Raw genomic sequence first — 22,174 nt, forward strand, 5'->3', positions numbered from 1 at the left:
CATCTTAAGAACATATTTCATTTTAATGGCTTTATTTTTAAATTGTTTCAACTCTTTGAATTAATGGAGACTTAAAAAAAGAAATGAGACTGACAAAAATGCAAAGTAGAATATTTTCCCCTTTTTTACCTGTCTTTTTACATCAGGATATATTTATTTTCAAGAAACTCAATAACAGAACTGCACACCTTTTCTCCACTTGAGTGTCCACCCTCTCCAGCACCACTTTCTGCCCAAATGGAAGAACAGAGATACTTTGCCCCAGACATGAGCTTCCCTGCTAAGTCTCTGCTAAGCCATTTGAGCCTCCACTGATGATACCTGGAGGTGAGTAATCACCACAAGTTTCCACTGCAGTGCCAGGGGCACAGAAGATGATTATGTGTCCTCCCTGACCCAAGGGTCAATGTTTATTGCAGACTTGCTGCATGTAGGGACTGACCAGAAGGTTGCAGAGCTCTGCATTTGGCGTGGGAGCTGCTGTCTGGAGGACACTAATGCAAATATATCTAAAAATATTAATACTTTGTACTCTGTAACGGGCCACAAAGGAGATGACATGGCTTTATTCTGCCAATATGCTGAGGATTAAGGGTTTCTGCTTGAAGCCACTAACAACCTGAGCAGGAGAATTACAGTAATTCCACTAAAACCACACCAAATCCAAGGGACTTCCCACTTCTCTCAAAAATGTCAGCTGGCACAACCCTATAAACAAGACTTGAAACAGCTAGGCAAGGAAAGCCAACCTAAAAAATGGTCTTAGAGGAGCCACATGCAGCAGTGGGAACATTTCTCACGAGATTTCTCAACATTTTGAGACCTAAATACTCAACATGGAGCAGTTTCTCAAGGGAAGTCAAAAACAGCTGTTAGCATGTGAAACACAGCTGAAACTCATGCTGCTCACCCCAGCCCATTTTAGTGCAAAGCATTTCACAGCAAACAACAGCAAGATACTCCATTGAAACACTGCACTGCTTTAAGCCATGAGGTCACTGTTAGGACCCAAACACTGTTGTCATGACATCAATTAGCAACACTATGCCTATGCCAATGCCATCATTAGTACCTTGAAATACTGATCTCTATTACTAATTAACAGTCAAATGCACTAAATAATTATTCATGTATTAGGAATGTATTACCAAATTCAATTACACATTGAGAGCTGTGACTTATGAATCCTACCCACAACACCACTTGTGCCAGAAAATATCCTTAAAAATTCAGCAACATTTAAGAGGCTTTTCATAGCCATGATACCTCTAGGTTGGAATAAACTGTTAGGCCTTGACTCTGCAAGCCAGACAGGAGTCTGTCTACATGTCTGACTGTATTCTCAGTTACCATTTTCCAAATGCAGCAGCCACACTTAACAGCTACAGTTATTATACAGAAATTTAGCAATTCATCAATGAGAATACCAGTGTTTGACTGGAAATTCAGATCCTCCCTGAAACTAAGCCTGGCAACACAAGGAAGGATGCAGACGCCTCTTGGTGTTTTGAAAACTGTAACTGTTATTCTGAACACAAAATATTAATTGCTTCAAGGAGATTACTGTTAGAACACAGCACAAAAACTAGTGAATATGCATTTTGAGGAAGATTCCACTTCCACATTCATTAAGAGCCTTGATATTTAGGTATTTTAGAGGGAAAATTAGGACACGGTGAGAATCAAGATGACTGATGAGCAGTACTTACAGGAAATGTTATTTTTATTGCGTGATGCTAAACCAACTCTGTTAAACCCACAGTTTAGCACTGACAGCTGTAATTCTGTGCACATACACCCAGACTAAGCACCTGCATTTTCTCATGCGAACCCACACACACACAAACTGTGTGTGTACACCCCGGCTTAAAAAAACCACCAGTCAGCAAACAAAGAACATTAAATACTGTACCTTTGAGTCATAATCTTATAGGCATCTGGCAGATAACAGCGGATATTCTCCATCTGAGCAGGATCAGAGTCACAGATTTTATCGTCGGTCCTGCCGTAGTTGGCGCTTTCGATCATGATGACATCTGTTCCCGGGCAGCGCAGCTCGATGGGGTAACTCTCGCAGGACAGCTCCCGTCGGACCACAGCCATGGGCACAGGGGCACGGCTGAAAGCTGCAGGGATGGACACAGGAACACCGTCAGCACCAAACTGAAACGGGGTCACGCTCAGCAGCAGCTTCAGATGTTTGCTGTGCTGAGAGAGGTTTGGTACCATTCAGGTAATATCTGCAGAAACGGGGTCCGGCCATTGGCTTGCTGGCTGCCCAGAGAAATCACTTCTCCACTCAGTGATTCAATTTTCTCATTTTAAAAACAAGCTATAGATCCCTTTCACATAAGACTTTACTAATCCCTTTAGTTTACAAATCCCTCATTGAAATCGCTAAATAGCAACTATGGCATTGTTACTATTTCTACTTATCAGGTGAAAAACTAGTTGGCTTTGATATATAAAATTACAGTCCTGCATTGTACTTGAAACAAGTAAAGATAATTTTACGACAACAAGCAAACCAAGCACCGGGATCCCACCTGCTCAGCAAGATTGCACCTGTCCTATAGCAGATGTAATAACATCTGTATTGCTCCTGGTCCTTTTCTTAGCCCTTAGAAAAAGTGATCCTAATGAGCCCAATGCAGGCTTTTACTGTAGCCTGCAGCATGCCAGGGGATGGCCTGCAGGTTCTGGCAAGCATCCCAAAGTTTGGGCCCTGCAGTGATACTTTCCATGGAAAGGCCAATTTATGGGACACGAGTCTTAGCTTTGCATTGGATCTGCCTAGGCAGTCAAATAGCTGGCAAACACTCGTGAAATTAAAGAGCTCTCGGAAATCTTACCTGTTTTAAAAGAAATCCAGGCTACAGTTTGCAAAAGAAAAAAAAGAAACACACTTTGAGATGCCTTGAAAACAAAGCCCTGAAGTATTAGTAAACAATGTCACTTAACAACAAGCAATTGTATTTCCCATCTTTACAGCCTCTTTGATCCAAAGATCTTAAACAGCTTGATGAACGTGAATATATTAATCCCCAAATATCCACATGAAGTAGCTACACATTGTCTGTCTCAACTCAGTCACAGAAGGGTTTTGCAGCTTCCAGAATGTCTCATGGGAAATCCATGGTGATGCTAGGAACCAAATACTTGTTTCTCAGCCTAGCACACCAGCCACAAGCTGAAGTAAAAGCCAACTCCTTTCCTCCTTTATTCCACAAGAAAGAAAACACACCCATACCAAAGAGGTTCCCAGGTATAGGGATGACATGCCCTCCCAGCTAGATTTGTACACTTCCAACCACAAAACTCAACATACAGCCCAAGCCTGTCTCTATGTGATCATGACAGAAGTTTAAGCCTCCATCAGATCCATGGCCCATATGATACCAGGCATCTTTTCAACAACTCTCTCTCCTCCTGGCGCCATTATGAAAACACCAAAATACCCTCCCCCCTAAACAAAATATCCCATCCAACGTTCTGCTGGTTTGTTCCATAAAACTTCCCCATGGTACACGCACACCAAGTTTGCTTATGGAAAATAAGAGTACATTGATGTTTCTCAGAATACCATTTTGACCATACCAAGGCTGCCCCGTCTATCAGGCAGCAGTCCAACACATTGACTTCCACTAATCCTTCTATTATTGTCAGCTGTCTCATTTATGTATCACTGGACAGATTCTCAGATTCCGATTTCTGTACATCTGCAGGGATTACTTTGATATCAGACCCTTTCTGGACTAATTGCCAAACTCCCAAGACAGGCATGTGCTTATTCTTGAATAATAGCTTGCACAATTAGCACAGCTTCAGGGCTTGGATCACTTGAGATGTCCTCCTTCCCTGAGACTGGAGAAACGCTTTTGCCCTGGGCTCACATTGCACCATGCATTTGTGTAATGCAATATATTCTCACTGCCACCAACTTCTCCTGTTACAGAGGAGGAGCAAAGTGAGGAGGACAAGCATGAATCTCTAAGGAGCACTGCCTCATTCCTACCCTTGGCTTGATACCACCAGTCAAGGTGAGTGGAGGAAGGATGGGGCAATGTTAGAGACAGCATTTGATAGAAGACAGCCAGAAAGGCAGAGTCAGCAGAGCCCAGCAATTTCAGCCTGCCCTGCAAACAGCTCCAAGAGGTATTGAGTTTGCTTACAGGGATCTGTCCACAGAAGCCTGCAGCAGGCCCTGCTCTGTCAAACACTGGACTCTATGGCAGAAGGCCAGTGCTGACCAAAAAACTTCTGGTGCCAGGATCCTGACTTTGGAGAAGAGCTGTGGCGAGCTCGCCTCTCAATCCTATTCAGTGCTAAACCTGAGCAGATTGGTGACATGGGAGGCAGAAGGTTTCTAGCAGCTTTTGGCAGAGTGCTGAGGCCAAGAGCCCTCCCTCCTCCTGCCATGTGCTTAGATGACTCCTGCTAACTGCCAAAAAAATGACAAAGTGAGGTTTACAGGCAATATTAGCTGCTTGGAGCTATGGTTTGGCCCAGTCCTTGGGCAATTTGGATCTTTTTCCCTGGAAGGTTAACACAGGCTATACAAAGGGCAAAGAGAGTTACTAATACTACTTTACTTTTTACACTTCCTACTACAGAATACAAAACTTCTGAGCCACACAATTCAGAAAGCATATTTTTGCTCTGAATACCTATGTTTTAGGGTTTTTTTCAGTAACTATTCTATATCAAAGAAAAACATTAAACATCTGAGGGTTGAGGAAAACCCTGCTTAAAATCACAAAAAATAAATTTCTGAGAATTGATTCATACAAACCTGGTGTGTTTGTCAAAGAGCAATACTGTATAAATGCAGCTTGTACACAATTCTTGTGTTATGCTGGAAATAACACATTGAGAATTACTAAGAGCAAGTTACGAAATCATTAAAAGATATTTCTCTATGTCAAATGAGAACACATTTCCAGTATCATGGGCGTGTCTCCTGTATATGAGACTTTACAGCATTCATCTACTAAAATTGCACGCATACCAGTTCCAAGGATGCCCCCAAAACAGCCCTTCCCCAAAATAACTGCTCATGTTCTACTCTCCAGTAAAGAATCTCTGGACAGATGCAAACATTTCTAGATTCAGCTTTAAAGTTCCTGGAATTCACCTTTTTGCTTTTCACATAATCCCTTGACTGCCTGCTGTAAGAAGGACAGCTTTCACTTACAGACACCTCCGTGTGCTATCATGCAGTCAATATTTACATTTATTTTCTGGATAAAAAGCATAAATTTAACACCCTGGAAAAACTAGGAGCAGCTGAATACTGTAAAATACAGCATGACCTCCTGTCGTGTTTTCTCCTAAAGCAATAAGCAAATGTTTTCCATCCTGCCATTGTCCACCAAATCACTCGCTCTGCATGGCTTTTTTTTTCTGCTACAGTATCTGCAATAAATACTGCAAAGGGAGATTAGAGCCTGGCTGTTTATCTCCTTGTAAACACATTTTTTGTTGTTATGTCCCTATATGATAATCTTACTTAATCATTTTTACTGGTTTTCCTGTAAGGAGCAAAGACGTTTTGCTTTTTGCTGTGAAACAAAATACATCAAAGCTCATCTGTGAAATACACAGCACGATTGTATTAATTCATTAATACACTTCTCTCTTCTTTGAGCAGCTCCCTATCTTCACAGTCTCTCACTGAGCTCCTTATTTAATCTCCTAAATAAGTGACCTAATTGTTGGCTTGAAGTCAAGAGGAGCTGATGGCTGCTCACTACTTTGAAAAACAGGTGTCTTTTTCCAGGATCCTATGTGCAGACAGCCATCTAAATACAGAACTTAAAAAGAGTGTTTTTCAAATTCTTTAACGTTTAAATGTGTGCCAACTTGAGTTTTTTAAGTGTGGCCATTTGGTGGAAAATAATCCTCCTGAGCTTCTGCAGGGCAAAGTGAGAGCAGAAGGGTGAAAAGGCAACAGATAATGACAGGATTTTATCTAGGCGATTTAGAACTCCTTTGTCTCTGCTAATTTCAGGAGCTGGAAAATTAAGTAAGTCATCAAAATCTTGTGCTTTTTCTCCCCCTCGCTTTTGACCTCAGAACATAATTGCCTCTTGTCATGCCTGCAGGGCACGGGCTTGTAGTTATCACTGTGTGCTTAATCAAATGCCGAAATAGCCTTTAAATTACGTGTCTCCTTGGCTGCTGGAGACTTGTTGAGCTCTGTTACATTTAGAGGCATGAGGGTAGTAGATGTACTTTTAAAAGAAAAGTGTGGGTTGATGCTTTTAATTAGGTTTTATATGCAATTTTCCCAGCAAAATCATGTTCTGGCTCAGAATTTTCAGAGTGAAATTTCAGTGCATATTTAAGGGCCGTGAAACAAAAGCTGGAATTGTAGAGATAATTATTTTCACAAGCTCTGTATATGATTTGGTCTGCCCAGCTAAGTATCTGATTTACTGTTCCCAAGTGCAAACAGAGCTGGGGGAAGAGGTTTCCTAGTAATCTGGAAGAATGCTTCTGTGTTTGTAATTTTGCAGTATTTAATACTCCCACAGTTCACCTTGGCTCTGTAGGGAAAAAAAAAAAATAAAGTAACAAAAAAAAAGTTCCTCTGCCCTTATTCTCAAGCCTACTCAGGTGTGGGTAGGAGTGGAAATCCCTTTCAGTCAATGGGCTCTGTAGGGCTCACTCCACATTCTGAAGTGCTTTTTTCTAAACCAGGGCTCTACTTTTCCCTATTAGGATATAAAGTCTCCTTAGTGGATTTGTTTGCAGCATGCAGACATTGCTCAGTATTTCTTCTTTCTCCTTTCCTTAATCCAAATTATGTCTGGCCTCTGATCTCAAGAACAATATTAGTAGCAAGCAAAAGCTTGAGTTAATGATGGTGACAACAAACATTTCTGAAGCATCCAATACTCCCAATTTGGTATTTTCACAAATACCAACAAAGTTCTGACAAGCTTAAAATAGCTTGGTTGGTCCAAAGTTCTCTGAAATCTTATTATTAATATACGATATGGAAATATCATTTTTCCCCCAGTTTCTCTACAGATGCTGACAATAAGAAAAAAAACAAACAATCCAAACAACTTTGTCTTTTCTAGAGGGACAGGGTGGAAAAGCCTTTCTACTCTCAGCCTGCAGTGGGGTTAAAGAAAGGTGCATCCTACAGACAAAGCTGGTGCCAAGACATTGCAGCAAATGCCTGCAACATCCATATCCAGCTCCCTGGGGAAAGAATGAAGAGTGAAGGCAGCCAGTGTGGCTGAAGAGCTGAAGCCATCAGCAGTGCCAGGCTGGACAGAACTGGTCCCCACTCCCAGCCCTCCCCTGTGAGCCTCAGCTATTGCTGTCCCATCAATCAGAATGGAAACACTATCTTATCTGCCCCATTAAGCACTCTAAAATCTGCCATGGAAAGGAAGAGGAGAATTGGATGTATCCTCAGAAAGTGAAGCATGTGGCTTCAGCTTTGGTTTCCCCACATGAATCAAATACCCACATCCTCCTAGATCATCTTGGGCTTTCTTATTTTAAAGATGATATCAAAAGCAATTTGCAACTTTCCTTTGGTCACCTTCACCTTGATCCCCCTCACCCAGCAAACAGCCAGCTATGAACAGACTTTGCAAACTGAAAGAACATCTTTTTACATGGTGGGATGGAACATACAAAAAAAGACAGAAGAGAAGCAGAAGGCTGGGCAATACCACAGACAAAGCAACCAAAAAAAAAGCTAAAAACCAGAAAATCCTCATATACTTCCCTGTGCTGTTTATGTGGAGGTTGAGGTCAACCATCTTATGGTTCCATAAATTGCTTACTCTATCTCCATTATAACACACAAGGGGCATCTGCTAGGGATTTGCTCCCAGCTTCTATGAGTGAAAACAGTAGATGTTCATCTGTGAGTTTATATCTGATGCCCTCCCCCACAATTAAAAGGATACACAGAAAGCTGTGGCAAACACAGAGAGGATTTTCTGTACAGACTGGCAAAATTCACACACAATCAGTGAATTTTCCAAGGTGACACAACTATGGCTACTAACAGTTAATAATGGATAATAATAAAACATGCCAAAAGCAAGCCAAATCCTACACTGAACATCTCTGAAGCAAGCCTCTGTCTCCAGGCATAAGCCTCATGGAAAGCACCTTTTACTTCCATGATGGATCTCCATCCACATTTCTAGGCACCCAAGATCTCAAAACAATGATGGACAAACAACTGGCCTTTTCCACCACCCTCTGGATGCCCAAAAAGCCCAGGGACAGCAGCCAGAGGATTAAGCACCAGACAGCAACATCCTGGGGTAATTCTACTGCTCACTCTTCATATCACCAATACTGCTCACCTCTTTGCCACGTTCAGCTGATAAATATCCTTATTCTCTCCCATTCCCAAACCCTTATACTCAAATGGAGAAGCTCTCCTTATGAGTAAGAAGCATTAGATTCTCTCAGAACCTCTCAGTAGCTTCCTAGAGAAAAGAAACTCAGAGACAGTGGGCAAAGTGTGCTGTGGAATATCCCCAGAAAAAGACAACAGTGACTCTGGGGATGCATTTGCCTCTCCATTTGTGGGGCAGGTCAACTCAATATTTCACCAAGAAACCAAACCAGCAGGGGGAGAAGGGAAAGGGGGGATTTCTGCTGGGCTGATAAAGTTGAATCAGCTCAGTAAAGGTTAGATCAGGTCATAGGAAGAAAGCAAAAGATTTTTAGAAGGAAGGGAGGCTGAATTTAGAGTGCTTTTCAAAAATACACGACAACCTACCTTCAAATCAGAGGTCAGAAACATAGTCCCAGCCTGAGCTAAATGTCACTTTAATGAATTTAATTAAAGCAGAATCAAGAAGTTGAGAACAACAGACAAATAAAACGTGGCCTCCAAGGGGATGTTGAATGCAAGTACATTAATATTTAGGCCCCATCACAGGAGAAAAGCTATTCCCAAGTATCTTTTCCTTTGCAGTGGATCATCTAATTTGCAATGAAAGGCACATTTGATCCTTAGATACAAATGTTCTTTAAATTTACAGGTTTTCTCTATGTGAATTACTTACCTTTCAAGTGTAGGAAAGCTGTGCACAGATAGGGAAAGTATCTGAGTTTAAAGCCCTGCACTGTGGTGCTTAATCTCTATAACCAACCCTTATGATAAACTTGCCCTCCAGCCTAACAGTGATATTATTAAAATATCTGGCTTTTATATCCTGGTCTGAGACATTTGTGTTCTCAATAAAGGAAGCATTAGGTTCTGAGCCACAGGGACCTGTCCTTTTTACAAATCCATATATCACAAATTTCACTGGAGTCCTCATTAAGGAAAAACATGCCATTTATTTCTTACCCAGTGAAAGTTATTGTTGTTACAATAGGCACTCGACTGTCTCAAAAAAAAAAAAAAAAAAAAAAACCAACCAAAAAACTGAAAATCAGAGTAGCTTTGACATTGCAGAACAACCTTGGTATCTCAAATTTAATAGAGAACAAATTAATATGGTGAAGAGACTAAGATTTGAGTAATAACAGAATTTGCCCCATTTCAAATTACTCCAGTGTACATTTTAATTGTAGCCATTAGTAAGGTTCATTTTTTAATCTCATATAAAAACTTTTATAAACCACCATAACAGGTATAATCATAGAAACAGTTAGATAAATGAGCATCAAGTGTTTAACCTAAGAACATTAAGTAAAAAGAATCTGTTCTTAATTTGCAGATTTGATATTATATCATAAGCTCATTTAAAATTAGAGTTTGTTTTTGTTCCCAGTTAAAACACTAGCTTAAATTCCTACCCTTTCTGAACTAACACAAAGCTAGAATGGCTTTCCTGTTACCAGCAGAGCTGGTTTAGGTTTGCCATTAGGATGGAGTTCAGTAGGATTTAGTGGTGCCTAGATGGATATTTCCCAAATGCTCTTCTGCATCTTGTCCCACAGTGTACTGGGAGGTGGCAGCCCTGGGTACAGGAAGCAGGATGAAGATAACTGGAGCAGGCCAAGACACAAATTCATTCTCAAAATCTAGAGATAGTCTGCCACTGAAAATGAAACATAGCCCTAATTTGACTTTCATCTCACCACAGGAGAAAAAAATGGAAGTGGAGGGAGAGAAAGGGGAAAACCCCAAACATAAACCCATACCAAAAGAACTAACCAACCCTAAAAAACAACAACAAAAAAAAAAAAAGAAGAGACCTAGTGAACTACTCAACAGGTTCAGCAATTCTTTTAAGGCTGTCAAAAATCAGATAGGTTGGATGTATTTGGAGCTTTGCTGAAGAGCTGCAAATAATAGATTCCTACCAAGTAATACCTTCGCAAAGTCAAAGTTTAATTTTGATTTACAGTTCCCTGAAAAGCCTCTGAAGGGGAACATTAAAGCTCCTGTAGAAATATCTGCATTATTACAGAAATGATGAACAGCAGAGTGAAGATTACTTTGTGCTGTTTACAGACTTGTTTATCAGAGCAGTAAATCTATTTTTAAGTCTGTACTGCCTAGAAAGGAGAACAATGTGAAATGTGGAGAACTGTCCAGAGAAAAAGACAGGCAGGCAAAAGAGAATTTCTACCCAAGTGTTAGAGCCTGTCCCTCAAGTATCTGTAGAAAAGTCTGGGGCCCCAAATATTTACCATTTAAACCAACTGCTTTACATCAAAGTCCAAAAATGTCACCTTTAGTGTTCATTTAACAAGAAGTTACCCAGACCTCAAAGACTAGCCATCTCAAGGAAGTAATATGGCTAAATCATAGATCATTAGTAACTGATTTTTCTTTGTGTTTCAGCCATCACAGCTCCTTTGAGTCTCTGCCATAAATAGCAACAGGGAATTTGTTCTTTCCACTGGCTGTAGCTGTGAAAGTTTTATAAAGAAGTCTGAGACTACTTTAAGATCTTGACTTCTCAGAACTGCATTCCATTCTATTTTTTATGTATATGCACTACTTAAACTTCTAGAAGAGCATAATGCATATGAAATAGGCAAAATGGCAAGTGTAGTGTTCTATGTGGCAAAATGACATTTGGGATCCCCTACTAAACACACCTTTAAGGTCACTGATTTTTAGAAACAAATGGGTGCTTCTTACTGTAGATTACCTGTGAGTAATCTACAAAGATAACCCAGTCCTCAGCTGTTGGATGAGATTTTCCATAGCATGCCATAATGAACTCCATGCCAGGAACAGCAGGGCATGAGATTCAAGACCCGTTTTTGCTGATACACTAACAAGAATTACAAGTAGGCTGTGCCAAGATATTCTTCTCAGTCCTCTGAATCATGACTCCCCAAACTCTATGACAGTTACTCCCCCTCCTCCTTTGACCTAAAAATATCAAGATTTTCACCTTGAAGTTACTAGCAGCTTCAAAGAGCTTTGCAGAAGCATTTACATTAATCTAAACAGTGGCCAACTTTATTTACTTCCCCTCAATCTTAAAAATAAAGAACAGTAGGAGAATTAAATTTGGGGAATGAACTGAAACATACACACTTGCCCCAGGTGCTCCACAAATAAAAGCAGATTTTCAAGGAATTCACATATTTTTTGCCTGTAGTACCCCTTTCTCCTCAGTAGAAAACAGCAAAACATTAAAACTAATGAATTACCTCCAGAAAATAGTTCACCTTATACAAAACACAACTATAATCTTGAGTGATAAAGTTTCCTATTGTGCCCACCTACTCACAGCAAGCACTGGGCTTAACTATTAAGCACACTTAATATAATATATGCAAATATTGCCCCAGAAACACGATATAGCTAGACATGGGTTTTTTGTCAATATTATACTTAAATGCATACAATATTGCCTCCCATCTCAAGGTGAATCACAAAAAAAATAATTAATAAAAAAACAAAACAAAAAAAAAATCTCCAAAATAATGCTCAGCTGTAGGCTCCCAGAAATGCCCTGAACATAACAATTGCTCCCAGAAAAGTCATGTAAGCTGAGAGCTTCTGGGCTTTGTAGTAGGGAGGGGATGCTACCCCATGGTACCACCTGGACCTGCCATTGCAGATCCAGAGCAGCCAGGGCACAACAGTGTGGCCAAACTCGCTTACTACATTTTCATCTGCAATAAAACACTCTGAATCCTGCCCTCCCACACCCCACCAGCTGTGGAGGTGTCCCAGGATACCCAGAATAGAAAGTTTCTACTCATTTTCCATTCCAGCCCTCAAAGTGGTTAAAAATAGCCTTAAAAAAGCATTTTAAAAAGCAGCAATAACAAGTGTGAGTAGTCACAGAGACATTGTGCTTAGTAAAAGAATAAAAAAGGGAAAAAAACCCCAAATAAACAAAAAACCCCAAAAATTTTAAAACAAACAAATAAATCACTACCAAATGGAAAAAAAAAACAACAAACAACAACAAACAAAAAAAAACCCCAAAAATAAACCAAAAAAAACCCAACAAAACCTCATACTGGTTAAAAGGCAACCCTGCTTTATGGCAGTCCCTGTAGCTTGGATATCATGATCCATTACTTCTTCTATGGGAAACTGCAGGGCTCCTTTGCAGACACCCATGTGCACAAGTGAACAAAATGAGGGTCTGTGCCCCAAAGGATACTCCAAAGAGAAGAAGAAATGTGTGCAGATTAGGAACAGGAGCTACAGTGGCACACAGAAAGGACAGTCATGCAGCATGAGTAAAACAGGTGCAGATACTACACTTGAGGGCACAATGCTCACCAGTTCGATGAAAATATGGCTGAAAAAAAATTATCTAAGTTGCTTCAGGAGAAAACCACTGCAAACAACTGTGATGGATGGACAACCCTTTCTTCTTTATCCTTTTATTTTTTTTTTTTTAACACAATCACTAGACTGGTTTCAAATTGTCCTCCTTCAAGAGGTAGATGAAAGAAGTAAATCTTTTGCAGATCTCTGTGGCAGCAAAAACCAGGATATATTTGCCCAGCCTAATCAGAAGGAGATAGTGGGCCCAAAGGCAAAGAAATATTTGCGACAAAATAACCTGATGAAAGAGTCCATTCCTCCTTCCCCTATAAATAAGGTGTCAGAGAGAGCAGGACTTTTTTCAAACCCCAGCACTGCTGTGACACCAGAGGATGCTCAGGCAGAAGGGCACAGAAAGGCCTCCTGGAAAAACAAGCATTTGCTGGGCTCTTGGCAAATCCCCTGTCCTGTTTGCCCCCTAAAGGATTTTGAAGGATTTTTTCAACTAGGAGAAAAAAAAATAAATAAATAAAAGCACAAGGGAAAGGTTTCCAGAAAACTTTCTGGGAGATTATTAACTAAATTTCTAATGTAATTATATTGCAGTACATTTAAGTGCACTTTCTAAATAGAAACTCACTTTTATTTAACAAAGAATCCATTTTGAGTACTTCCTCCTCTCTCTATAGTATCTATTTCCTTTTGTACCTGTTTCAAGCATTGTTCTTCTCATTGTTCTTCTAGAGTTATTTATATTTCACATTTAGAATTTTCTGCTTTTTCTAAGAATAAAATTATTGCATATTTCCATCATATTGTGCTCCTTTTTCATACATGAAGATAAAATTATGCTGCCACTGTCCCTCCAAGAGAATGTTTGGAGCACAAGGAAAAACCTTCGTAAAATAAATCAGATTTTTCTATTTACAGTTCTATTACGCCCCATTATTCTGTAATAAAGCTCCTTAAAATGTGTAGGGTATAAAGAAAATCAGTTTCTCAAAGGGTAACAACCTGGGCAAAATATAAAAGGTCACTCAAATTTGTTGTTGAGCCCGTCTTTTTGATGCACTGTAAAATTTGCCCTTATTGATGTTATCACAGACAAAAAAAAAAAAAAAATCGAAAAAAGAACAAAAAAACACCAAAAAACAAACAAACAAAACCCAAACAAAAAACCCCAATCAAACCCCCAAAGAAACAAAAATCCAACTCTCCCAAAACCAACAACAAACAAAACCAAAACCATCATCAGCAACAAACACACAAATGTCTATTTTGCAAATAACCACAAACCAAGTTTACTTGGTAAAAAAAAAATCACAGCCTTGACTGGTAACACAAATATTTGAGGATTTTACCCAGGATAGGTCCTCCAAGGTTAAAATATTTAACACAAAACTAAACAGAAATGAAGATTTAAGACTAAAAATGCAGACAGTAAACTGAGAAGTCTGTTTCCAGAAGACAAAATCCCCAACTCTGCAATCATGAGAAATAGCTTCTTTTGTTAAATAGTTTACCTTCACTTTAAAAAAAAAAGTTGTTAAAAATAAAATGCAGCAGTGTAGTTAACAAGTATAAATTACAGTTTGGGATCACAAACATGCAGTGCTAAAAGCTCAAAACACAAATGAAATAAACTGAAGACCATTAAACTAAGAAAAAATATGCTTGCAGAATTTTTAAAGAAGCATCAGTATTTTTAAACTTGTAAGGTTTGTGGGTCAAAGACAACCAACTATCAAGCACAAACTGAACTCCCTACAAACATTCAGTAACTGTCTCCAATCTGTATTTAGAAAGAGGCAAAACAGAATTATTCATCGTTTACAGTGATAAAGAGATGCTTTCTGTTCCAGCAGATATTTTGAAAGATATTAATAGCAAAACACCCAGTATTTTTCAATCTGAAGAATGGGAGTTTGTAAGAAACCCACATCCCTCTTAGGAGTCCTCTTGCTGTTTTTTAGCATTGGCACATTGCTACTAACAAGCTTTAAAGAAAAACAACAAATAAGTCATGAAAACCGAACATAAGTCCACTTGCACACAAGAAAAATGCATTAGCTGTCGCTTCTCAAAAACTAATGTAAATGTGGAACTGTCATCTCATCCAAAGCATTTCTGGAAGTTCAGCAAGAACCTCATCAGTCCAAAATCATTCAACACACCTCTCGATGATCTGAGAGAAAATAAACTCAGAGCTTGCCAAATCTGCAGTCAGCGCAAAAAAACGAAATGTTAGGGAACGACAGGGACCTTGCTGGTTTTGCAGATTGATCTGCACAAACACAGACAAATACAAGTCCATGTAGGAACACAAGAAGTGCTCATTATGTGAGACCACAGCCTTGCAAGCAGTCACTCTGAAACAAGACTGTTTCCATAACTGATAACAACTGGAACCGCACGCAGCAGCTCAAAGGGCAAGCACGACCTCTGCAAGAATGAGGAGGGGAATAATAAGTAGAAGTGGGAAGGTGAAATTGCCCTGCATATGGTGTTAATGAGACCATTCCTGGAATATGTGCACGCTGTGGTGCCTACATTTCAGAGGGATTGTCAGAAACTTTGAAAGGGTTTGCAAACGAACTTAAAAGAATAAAGGAAAAAAAAAAAAAGTTAAGTAAAGCCTGAAAAGCCAGTTTAACAAGTGAACCACCAAAATTACTTCGTTTGTTTAACTAGTCTAACAGTTTAACAATTCTAAAAGACTATTTCAGTCTGCAGGTAACTACCAAGGGAAGGTATTTCTCTTTAATCTAGTAGAAAAAGACAAGCAAGATTCAAGATCTCAAAGCTGAAATCTGATACATGGAGATGGAAATAAGGTAAGTACTCTTAACCATGTGAGCAATTTACCATGGAACAGTTTACTCATAGATATATATATATATATCTGATTTGTTTCTTATCAGCTGAAGTCCTACAACAATGACTGAGTATTTGGAACACACCGATGCCTGATTCACAAATAATTCGGTGAGATCTCTAATGGGCAAACAGTCTGGCTTGTTGGTCATAGCAGTTTCTTTGTATTTAAAGAATCTATGTAGATTTGGAAGAAAGAGAACAGGAAGGGGAAGGGGGACTTCAGCTGCATGAAACCCACCAAATTTATTAACTTATACTAAGAAAAAAAAACAAAACAAAACAAAAACCACCCCACAAAAAAAACAAACAAAAAAAAAAAAAAGCCCACACTAAAAAACTCAACAAACCCCAAAACAAAAAACCCAAAAAACCAGGCCAATATCTCCAGTAAATTTTTATGCAGTTTTAGACAGAGCTGCTAAGATTATCCACAAAAAGAAGGATTGTATACTGCCTTTGGTAGTTGTAAATAGGAAAAAAAAAATGGTTTGGGACAGCTTTTTTGAATGCCCAGGAATAAAAAAAGGCAAGAAGGAGGAAGGGAATTGCTTAATGCAAACCAACAGATGGGATTTTCAGTCAGAGGCTTGCTTTGTTTTCATAATGAACCATAATCTGTGTAATCTAAAACAGTTTTTATTTGCTGCATTGAGACAAAGACTGCAGCAATGGCATGTGAATCGTTTTCTCCATCCTTCGTCATTACAGAAGGTAACAGTGCAGATGCACTGGACCTGGACTAATCAGCCAGAGTAAGTATAGAAGGATGGATGAAAATGCAGGTATGGCACTATGTGTTTAGTGGGTTTATATGTCTTGGCTTTTTTTGTTTGTTTGTTTTATTTTATTTAATTCAGCCTTCTACTGTGGCTACCTAAGATATTAGTGCAATTCTGTAAAGGATGTTAACTGGCCTCTCAGTGTTACTAGCACTGCAGAGAAGCAAGGTCTGTGCTCTGCTGGCAGCACCCCAGGTCTGTCCCTGCCACTCAGGCCTACACACAGTACCCCTGTATCACATCAGGTTACATTAAACACTCTTCCACAAAATGGACAGGTGAGCAATTCCATGTTAAGGCACAAAGCCAAGAAAAACTTCAGCTACCTGGGAACCTGGAGCTGCAAACACTGGCTGCCACATATATAGCTTATTATTTTGCTGAAGTGCAAGATTCAGGTTTCAGAAACATCAGACATCTACTTGTGGCTTCTCAACACACTTATATTCCCATAACATTTTGAAACATAAAATACTGACTTCTATTCATACGTATTTCCCCGTGTTATCAAGTCCATCTTCATATTAAAAATAAATGAATTTAAAATGTAGACAGCTACATATATAAGCACTCTGCTTCAAAGACATACTTCATCTTTAAATAGCAGCAATCAATACATACACTATATAACCTAAACAAATTTCTATTATGAATTCCTAATGGATGCATGCTTTGGTCATTTTTATTACTAATATATTATTGATTTACAGAATACATTACCACCTTAGGCATTGGAATTTGCTGAAGTCCTTACATTGTGTTTGTAGTTTTAGTCAAAATACGAGCCAAAAGTCAATACCCCATTTACCACCAGCATAGCCCCACTACAGAGTTAGATATTTAATTATGGTCTGACTCTCACAGTGGAATCATAGGTCTTACACTGGCACACATAAGTCATAGTTATTAATTTAAAATTATCCATGAGGCCTGCCTGCTTGTCTTTCACTCTACTGCCAAAACACTTTGGGAGTCACAATTTGGACAAAATTTGCAAAAACACTGGCAAGTCTAACCTTTCAGATCCCTTGCAGGGCAGAGTTTCTCTGAAATCAAAGCACCCACTTGGGCTCTTTTGCTCTGAATCAATGAACAGTTTCTCTTTGTTGCCATTCACATCAGGGAGCAGTGATTGACTCCTGCAGTTGCCCAGGAGAAAGGGAACCAAACAGCTTTCTTTGATATGAATACTAATACCAGCAGACAGGGAGAAGACAGCATGCCAATCAGCCCCCAGCACCTCCGGACACGGGCTGCAGGTAACACGCCAACTGCTACTCTGTGAGCTTCAGAAATAGCCTGTAATAACATGGGCACAGCATATTACACAAAACAAATCCAAAGTTTGTTTACTGCTACAGCCAGAAATGAGGAGCAAAGAGGATTTTGGGTTATGGTTGCTTTGGTGAAACAATGCCATGCTGATCTACTTCACACAAGTGCAACAACACACGTGTGTCTTGCCAGAATATTATCACACCTTGGGCAAGCCAGGGTTTCTGTCAAAAGCCAAGCACAGAAATGGCAGAGATGCAGTACCACAAGCATCACTGGGTTTTTCAGCTGCTCAATGACACAACTCTCCTGTCATCTCTAAATAAGTTACTTCCAGGGAAAATCCAAAGTAACATACTGGTTTTCTGGTTTGAATATCTTTAAAGATATGGATGAGAATCCATCCCTTGAGGAGAGCAGTCTACAAAGAAGGAATCCTACTTCTCTCAGTTTCCCCTTTTATTGGTTTTGTTTTCCAACTGATGCATGTGAGGACAAAGGAATAAAATACATGCAAAATATGAGTGCTTTGCACCCTTTTTGCAGAAGAACAAACAACTGCAACAGAACAGTAATCAAAAACACGCCTGAGAAAATAACAGCCACAAAAAGCAAAAGTCATATCAATTGCTTAGGCCTCTCTGCACACAGAAGTTAAGTGAGGTGAAGCGAAAAAGTTTAATTCACTGAGCTGACTAGAATTAACCAAATAAGCCATGTAAAAAGTGGAAGATCAGCTCCTAAAAACCTGCCTGTAATGCACCCTGTCACACCAACTTTAAACTGTTTTTTCATGTACTGTTCCATTCCTCACCTGAAGGCAAGGTGCTCACCCCCTCCTCTTTCATTTCTTTCTCACACAGGCATTCCAGGACATGCCTTGCAGGGGACACCCAACATGAGCCAAATTTAGAAACCGGCTCAGTCTTGCTCTTTGCTCTGACACCAAAGGAGGCAGAACACTTGAGCAGCGTGTTGAGAGGTCCCTGAACACAACACATCCATGGGGGGAAAACATCACATCAGTCTTCCCTGCCTTGTCACCACCCAACCATATCTGTCTCTGCAGTGATAAATTTGGAGACCAGCCACAGAGCTATGCAAGAGGCCATCTTAGCAGACACAAAGCCTGACAGATTCAGAACACACCCAGCAGAGGCACTTCCAGACTAGGGTAGCACTCTTGGGGGACAGGACACTTTGTAAAAAAAGCCCCACCTTTAGAGCAGTACAGCAAACAGCTTCCAAAGGCTCAGCTGACAGACATGAGCCACTTTATGAGCAGCCTTTTCTGCTTCTGCCCTTATTCACCAGTGGCAACACAATCAAATATAAAATTATTCTGACCGATGCCTGTTGATGAATCTGTCACACATAGAAACAGTCCTGGAAATTATCCTTGCTTCACCTCCCTCCAGCATGGCTGGTGTCCAGGACCCTTAGGTTATAGAGTAATTCTCATTTGTGTCAATGTTTACTGCATCACCATCCCTGTTCAACACATGCACGCAAAGAATGGTGAAGCCAGTAAATACTGAGAGTTTGTTTTATTTCTGTGTATCTTGTGCCAGGAAAGGACATGACAAAACCATCATGTTTCTGAAATTAAACTGTATTGATTAGCAGAATTAAACAAAGAGGTGCTGAAATTTTACAGAACTTCAAAGCCACAGGCAGGAGTTTGTGGCAGTTGTTTCAATCAAATGTGTTATTTATCCAGATTCATACTGAACAAAGCAATATGTAAGGCACGCCAGAATTGGAAAGCAACATTCAAACAATATTCTCTCCTCTTCATTTTTAAACACATAGCCAACACTGTCCCATTGAAATCTCCTCCAAACAAAACAAATTCCTTAGAAAGATCTTATTTTTATTTATATTTCTTTAAATGCAATTTAAAACAGCTATGCAAAATAAATAAACAATGAGAACCTACAGGAAGCCTTTCATTCCAGCCCAACAAAAAAGCTTAGTTGACTCCCACACAGTGGTTTGGGCAAGCTTTTGGGTTTTGTTTCCTTTTTCCCCCTTAACTGTTTCAGGAAGGGTACCAGAGCAGAGAGGCAGCAGGCAGGAAATGAGGAGGCTGGAGGCTATTGGGGGAGAGCTTGGCTCTGCTGGGTAAGCCTGCCCATATTCTCCATCATCCCACCTCCAGGAATGCACAGACCTTGGTATTGCCCTTCCTAGTGATCATTTCCAGCAGCATCTTTGTGCCCCTGCTGTATGATTGCCATCATGTGAAAGCCCCTCCACCATACATGAGGACACTGATTCACCACAATACTCCCTGAAGTCAGGAAGCTGAGGGACTCATCCAGGTCAGCCTGGCATAACCCAGAGCCATGGCTGGTTTTGTCACACGTTAAGCAGCTGTATTTTCTCCTTGGCAACAATAACAGCTCCTTTTCTGCATTCTCCTTAATGGCCTTGGACTAGATCAGCACCTCAATTTGCTAAATGGCTCTTTTGATGCAGTCAGCCAGACACCAAGGATGGGACACTTTCAATGGATGTGATGGTTTCTCCACCAGAAGTACTTTATCCTTCTGAAGCCACACAGACATTGCACAGATGGAAGGAGCAGGAGACAAGGCTGAAACAAGAGTTTTCTTTTTATTTTTATCCTACATTGCCCTGTAGACACTCCTATCCTTCAGCTGCATTCTCACATTGCATTCCAATACTGGACAGGGCCCAGATATGTGCTCTGCCTCCCTGCTCCAGGGTTGTCCTGGGATTAGACCCATGCCTTGCCACAAGTGGTATTGCTGTGTGTCAGCTGCATGAACCTCCAGGCAAAAACCCCTCCACTTGCATGGGCTTGGTATATCACAACACACTTGCATTTGCCTGCAAGGGACAGAGTGATTGCACTCTATCTCACCATGGCTTGGTCATATTCCTCTAGGCTTGAATTTTCCACTTATCAGCATGGCTGGGATTATGCAGCAGCTGGCCTGGCAATCCAGAGCAAACTGAACAGGCTGTTGACTCACAGCATAGCTGTAAAACACGGCAGTGAAATGTTTGGCAACCTCCTCTAGCACCACACACACAGGGAAAGTAGGTCCCTGCCTCCTGCACTCTGGGTTCCTGCAGCCCAGGTCTATTCCTGCATGAGGTTTTCAGCCCTTCACTGGGTGTTTTCAATCAGCTGTCTCTCCACCCTCCCTTCCTGCTAACCTGCATGCATGCTGCGGATTCAGTGCTAGGGAGCCTTTAATGCCCCAGAAATTATGTGCTCGGGTCAGAATTGTCACCTCTCTAAAGCAGTCACAAATTTGGCTCTGGGCAACAGGAGCAGCACTTCCCTGCCCTGGGCAAGGACACCCCCAAACCTCAGCCTTCGGCACTGTTTCCAGCAACACCTTCCCAGTTCTACCCAAAACATAGGAAGTATTTTTTAGTTATTTCCTTATCTTTATCCCCCAGGTTGACCTGTGCACAAACTCACATCCTCCTGCTCCTGAAAGGGAATTATGTTCAAAATTTAAGGGGTTTTTTGCTTTTGAGATCTTGCATACAGCTCTTCGGTTTAGTTTGGTGAGAGTGGTGCTCTTTTTCTTCTCCTTTTTATCACACTCTTGCCTGATGTACAACAGTTCTGCTTTGAGCAGAAAGCTGGACTAGAGATTCCAGAGGTCTGTTCAAATCTGTGTGGATGTAATTCTTGCCCCTTTTGCATCTCCCTGGCACCACCACACCCTAAACTTCTTTTTCTCAATAACAGCCCAAACCAAACAATTACACTTCAGGAACAGAATTAGTATAGGTAAAGCTACAACTCCATCACACACCCAGTCCATTTTCATAGGCTGCCTCCCTCTTAGCCTGGCTCCTTTCCTCCTCCTAGCAGCAAGGTTGCTATGGAGATTTCTTGAGAAACAAAGAGAAAAAGGGATACGAGAAACACAAAGCATGGAGAAAGGGATGGAAGAGAAAACAAACATATATTTTGTGTTAATAAATCCATTTTCCCCAAATCTTTACCTGGAAAGCCACTGATGAAGAGACCAGACCCTCAAACACTCCTCTGCAGTGCATCCCCCATCACATGGCTTGGCAGTCCTTTTGAATGGTACCCCAGCAAGACAGGATGCTGAAGCAGAGTTATACCCATGTGTGCCATAAAACCAAGCAGTTACAACAGCCAGCCAGTCAGAAAGGGCCCTAAGATCTTTGTCCTCCCTCTTAGAGTTGTTGAGAATTCCTTAAGTGATCATTATAGGCTTTCAACACTTTCTCCAAGATGCCCCTGTAGCTCTCAATCCAAAAGGGTAGGCAAGACAGAGGGAAGAAGACAAATCAAGGAAAGAGAAGAAATAATAAAGAAAGAAAAAAAAATCAGAAAAATACAGTGGCAAATTGCATCAGCTCCATTCATAGCAGTACTCAGGGCTGTTCAATGATCCTGCTTGTCATTTATCACCAACACACTAACAGGATGAAAAGAAGTAAAGTCTAAAAGAGATTAGAAAATAGATATTTGTAACTACAACGATTGCTTCAGTTTTTCCAGATTATGCCTTGTTTTAGTTTCCTCAAAACA

At 40.4% G+C, this 22,174-nt stretch overlaps 1 protein-coding gene across 8 annotated transcripts in view; it reads right to left on the minus strand.

Annotated features, from left to right (window-relative positions):
- Positions 1-22,174, minus strand: part of ADGRL3 (adhesion G protein-coupled receptor L3) — a 478,112-nt gene that overhangs the window by 253,459 nt on the left and 202,479 nt on the right. For all 8 annotated transcript variants that reach the window (XM_079307369.1, XM_079307366.1, XM_079307362.1 and 5 more), the window contains one exon: positions 1,913-2,126. In XM_079307369.1, the coding sequence (XP_079163495.1) occupies positions 1,913-2,126 (214 nt within the window). The remainder of the gene's footprint in view (positions 1-1,912; positions 2,127-22,174) is intronic.

Source organism: Erithacus rubecula (genome assembly GCF_903797595.1).
Source record: "Erithacus rubecula genome assembly, chromosome: 5".
Lineage (NCBI taxonomy): Eukaryota > Metazoa > Chordata > Aves > Passeriformes > Muscicapidae > Erithacus > Erithacus rubecula.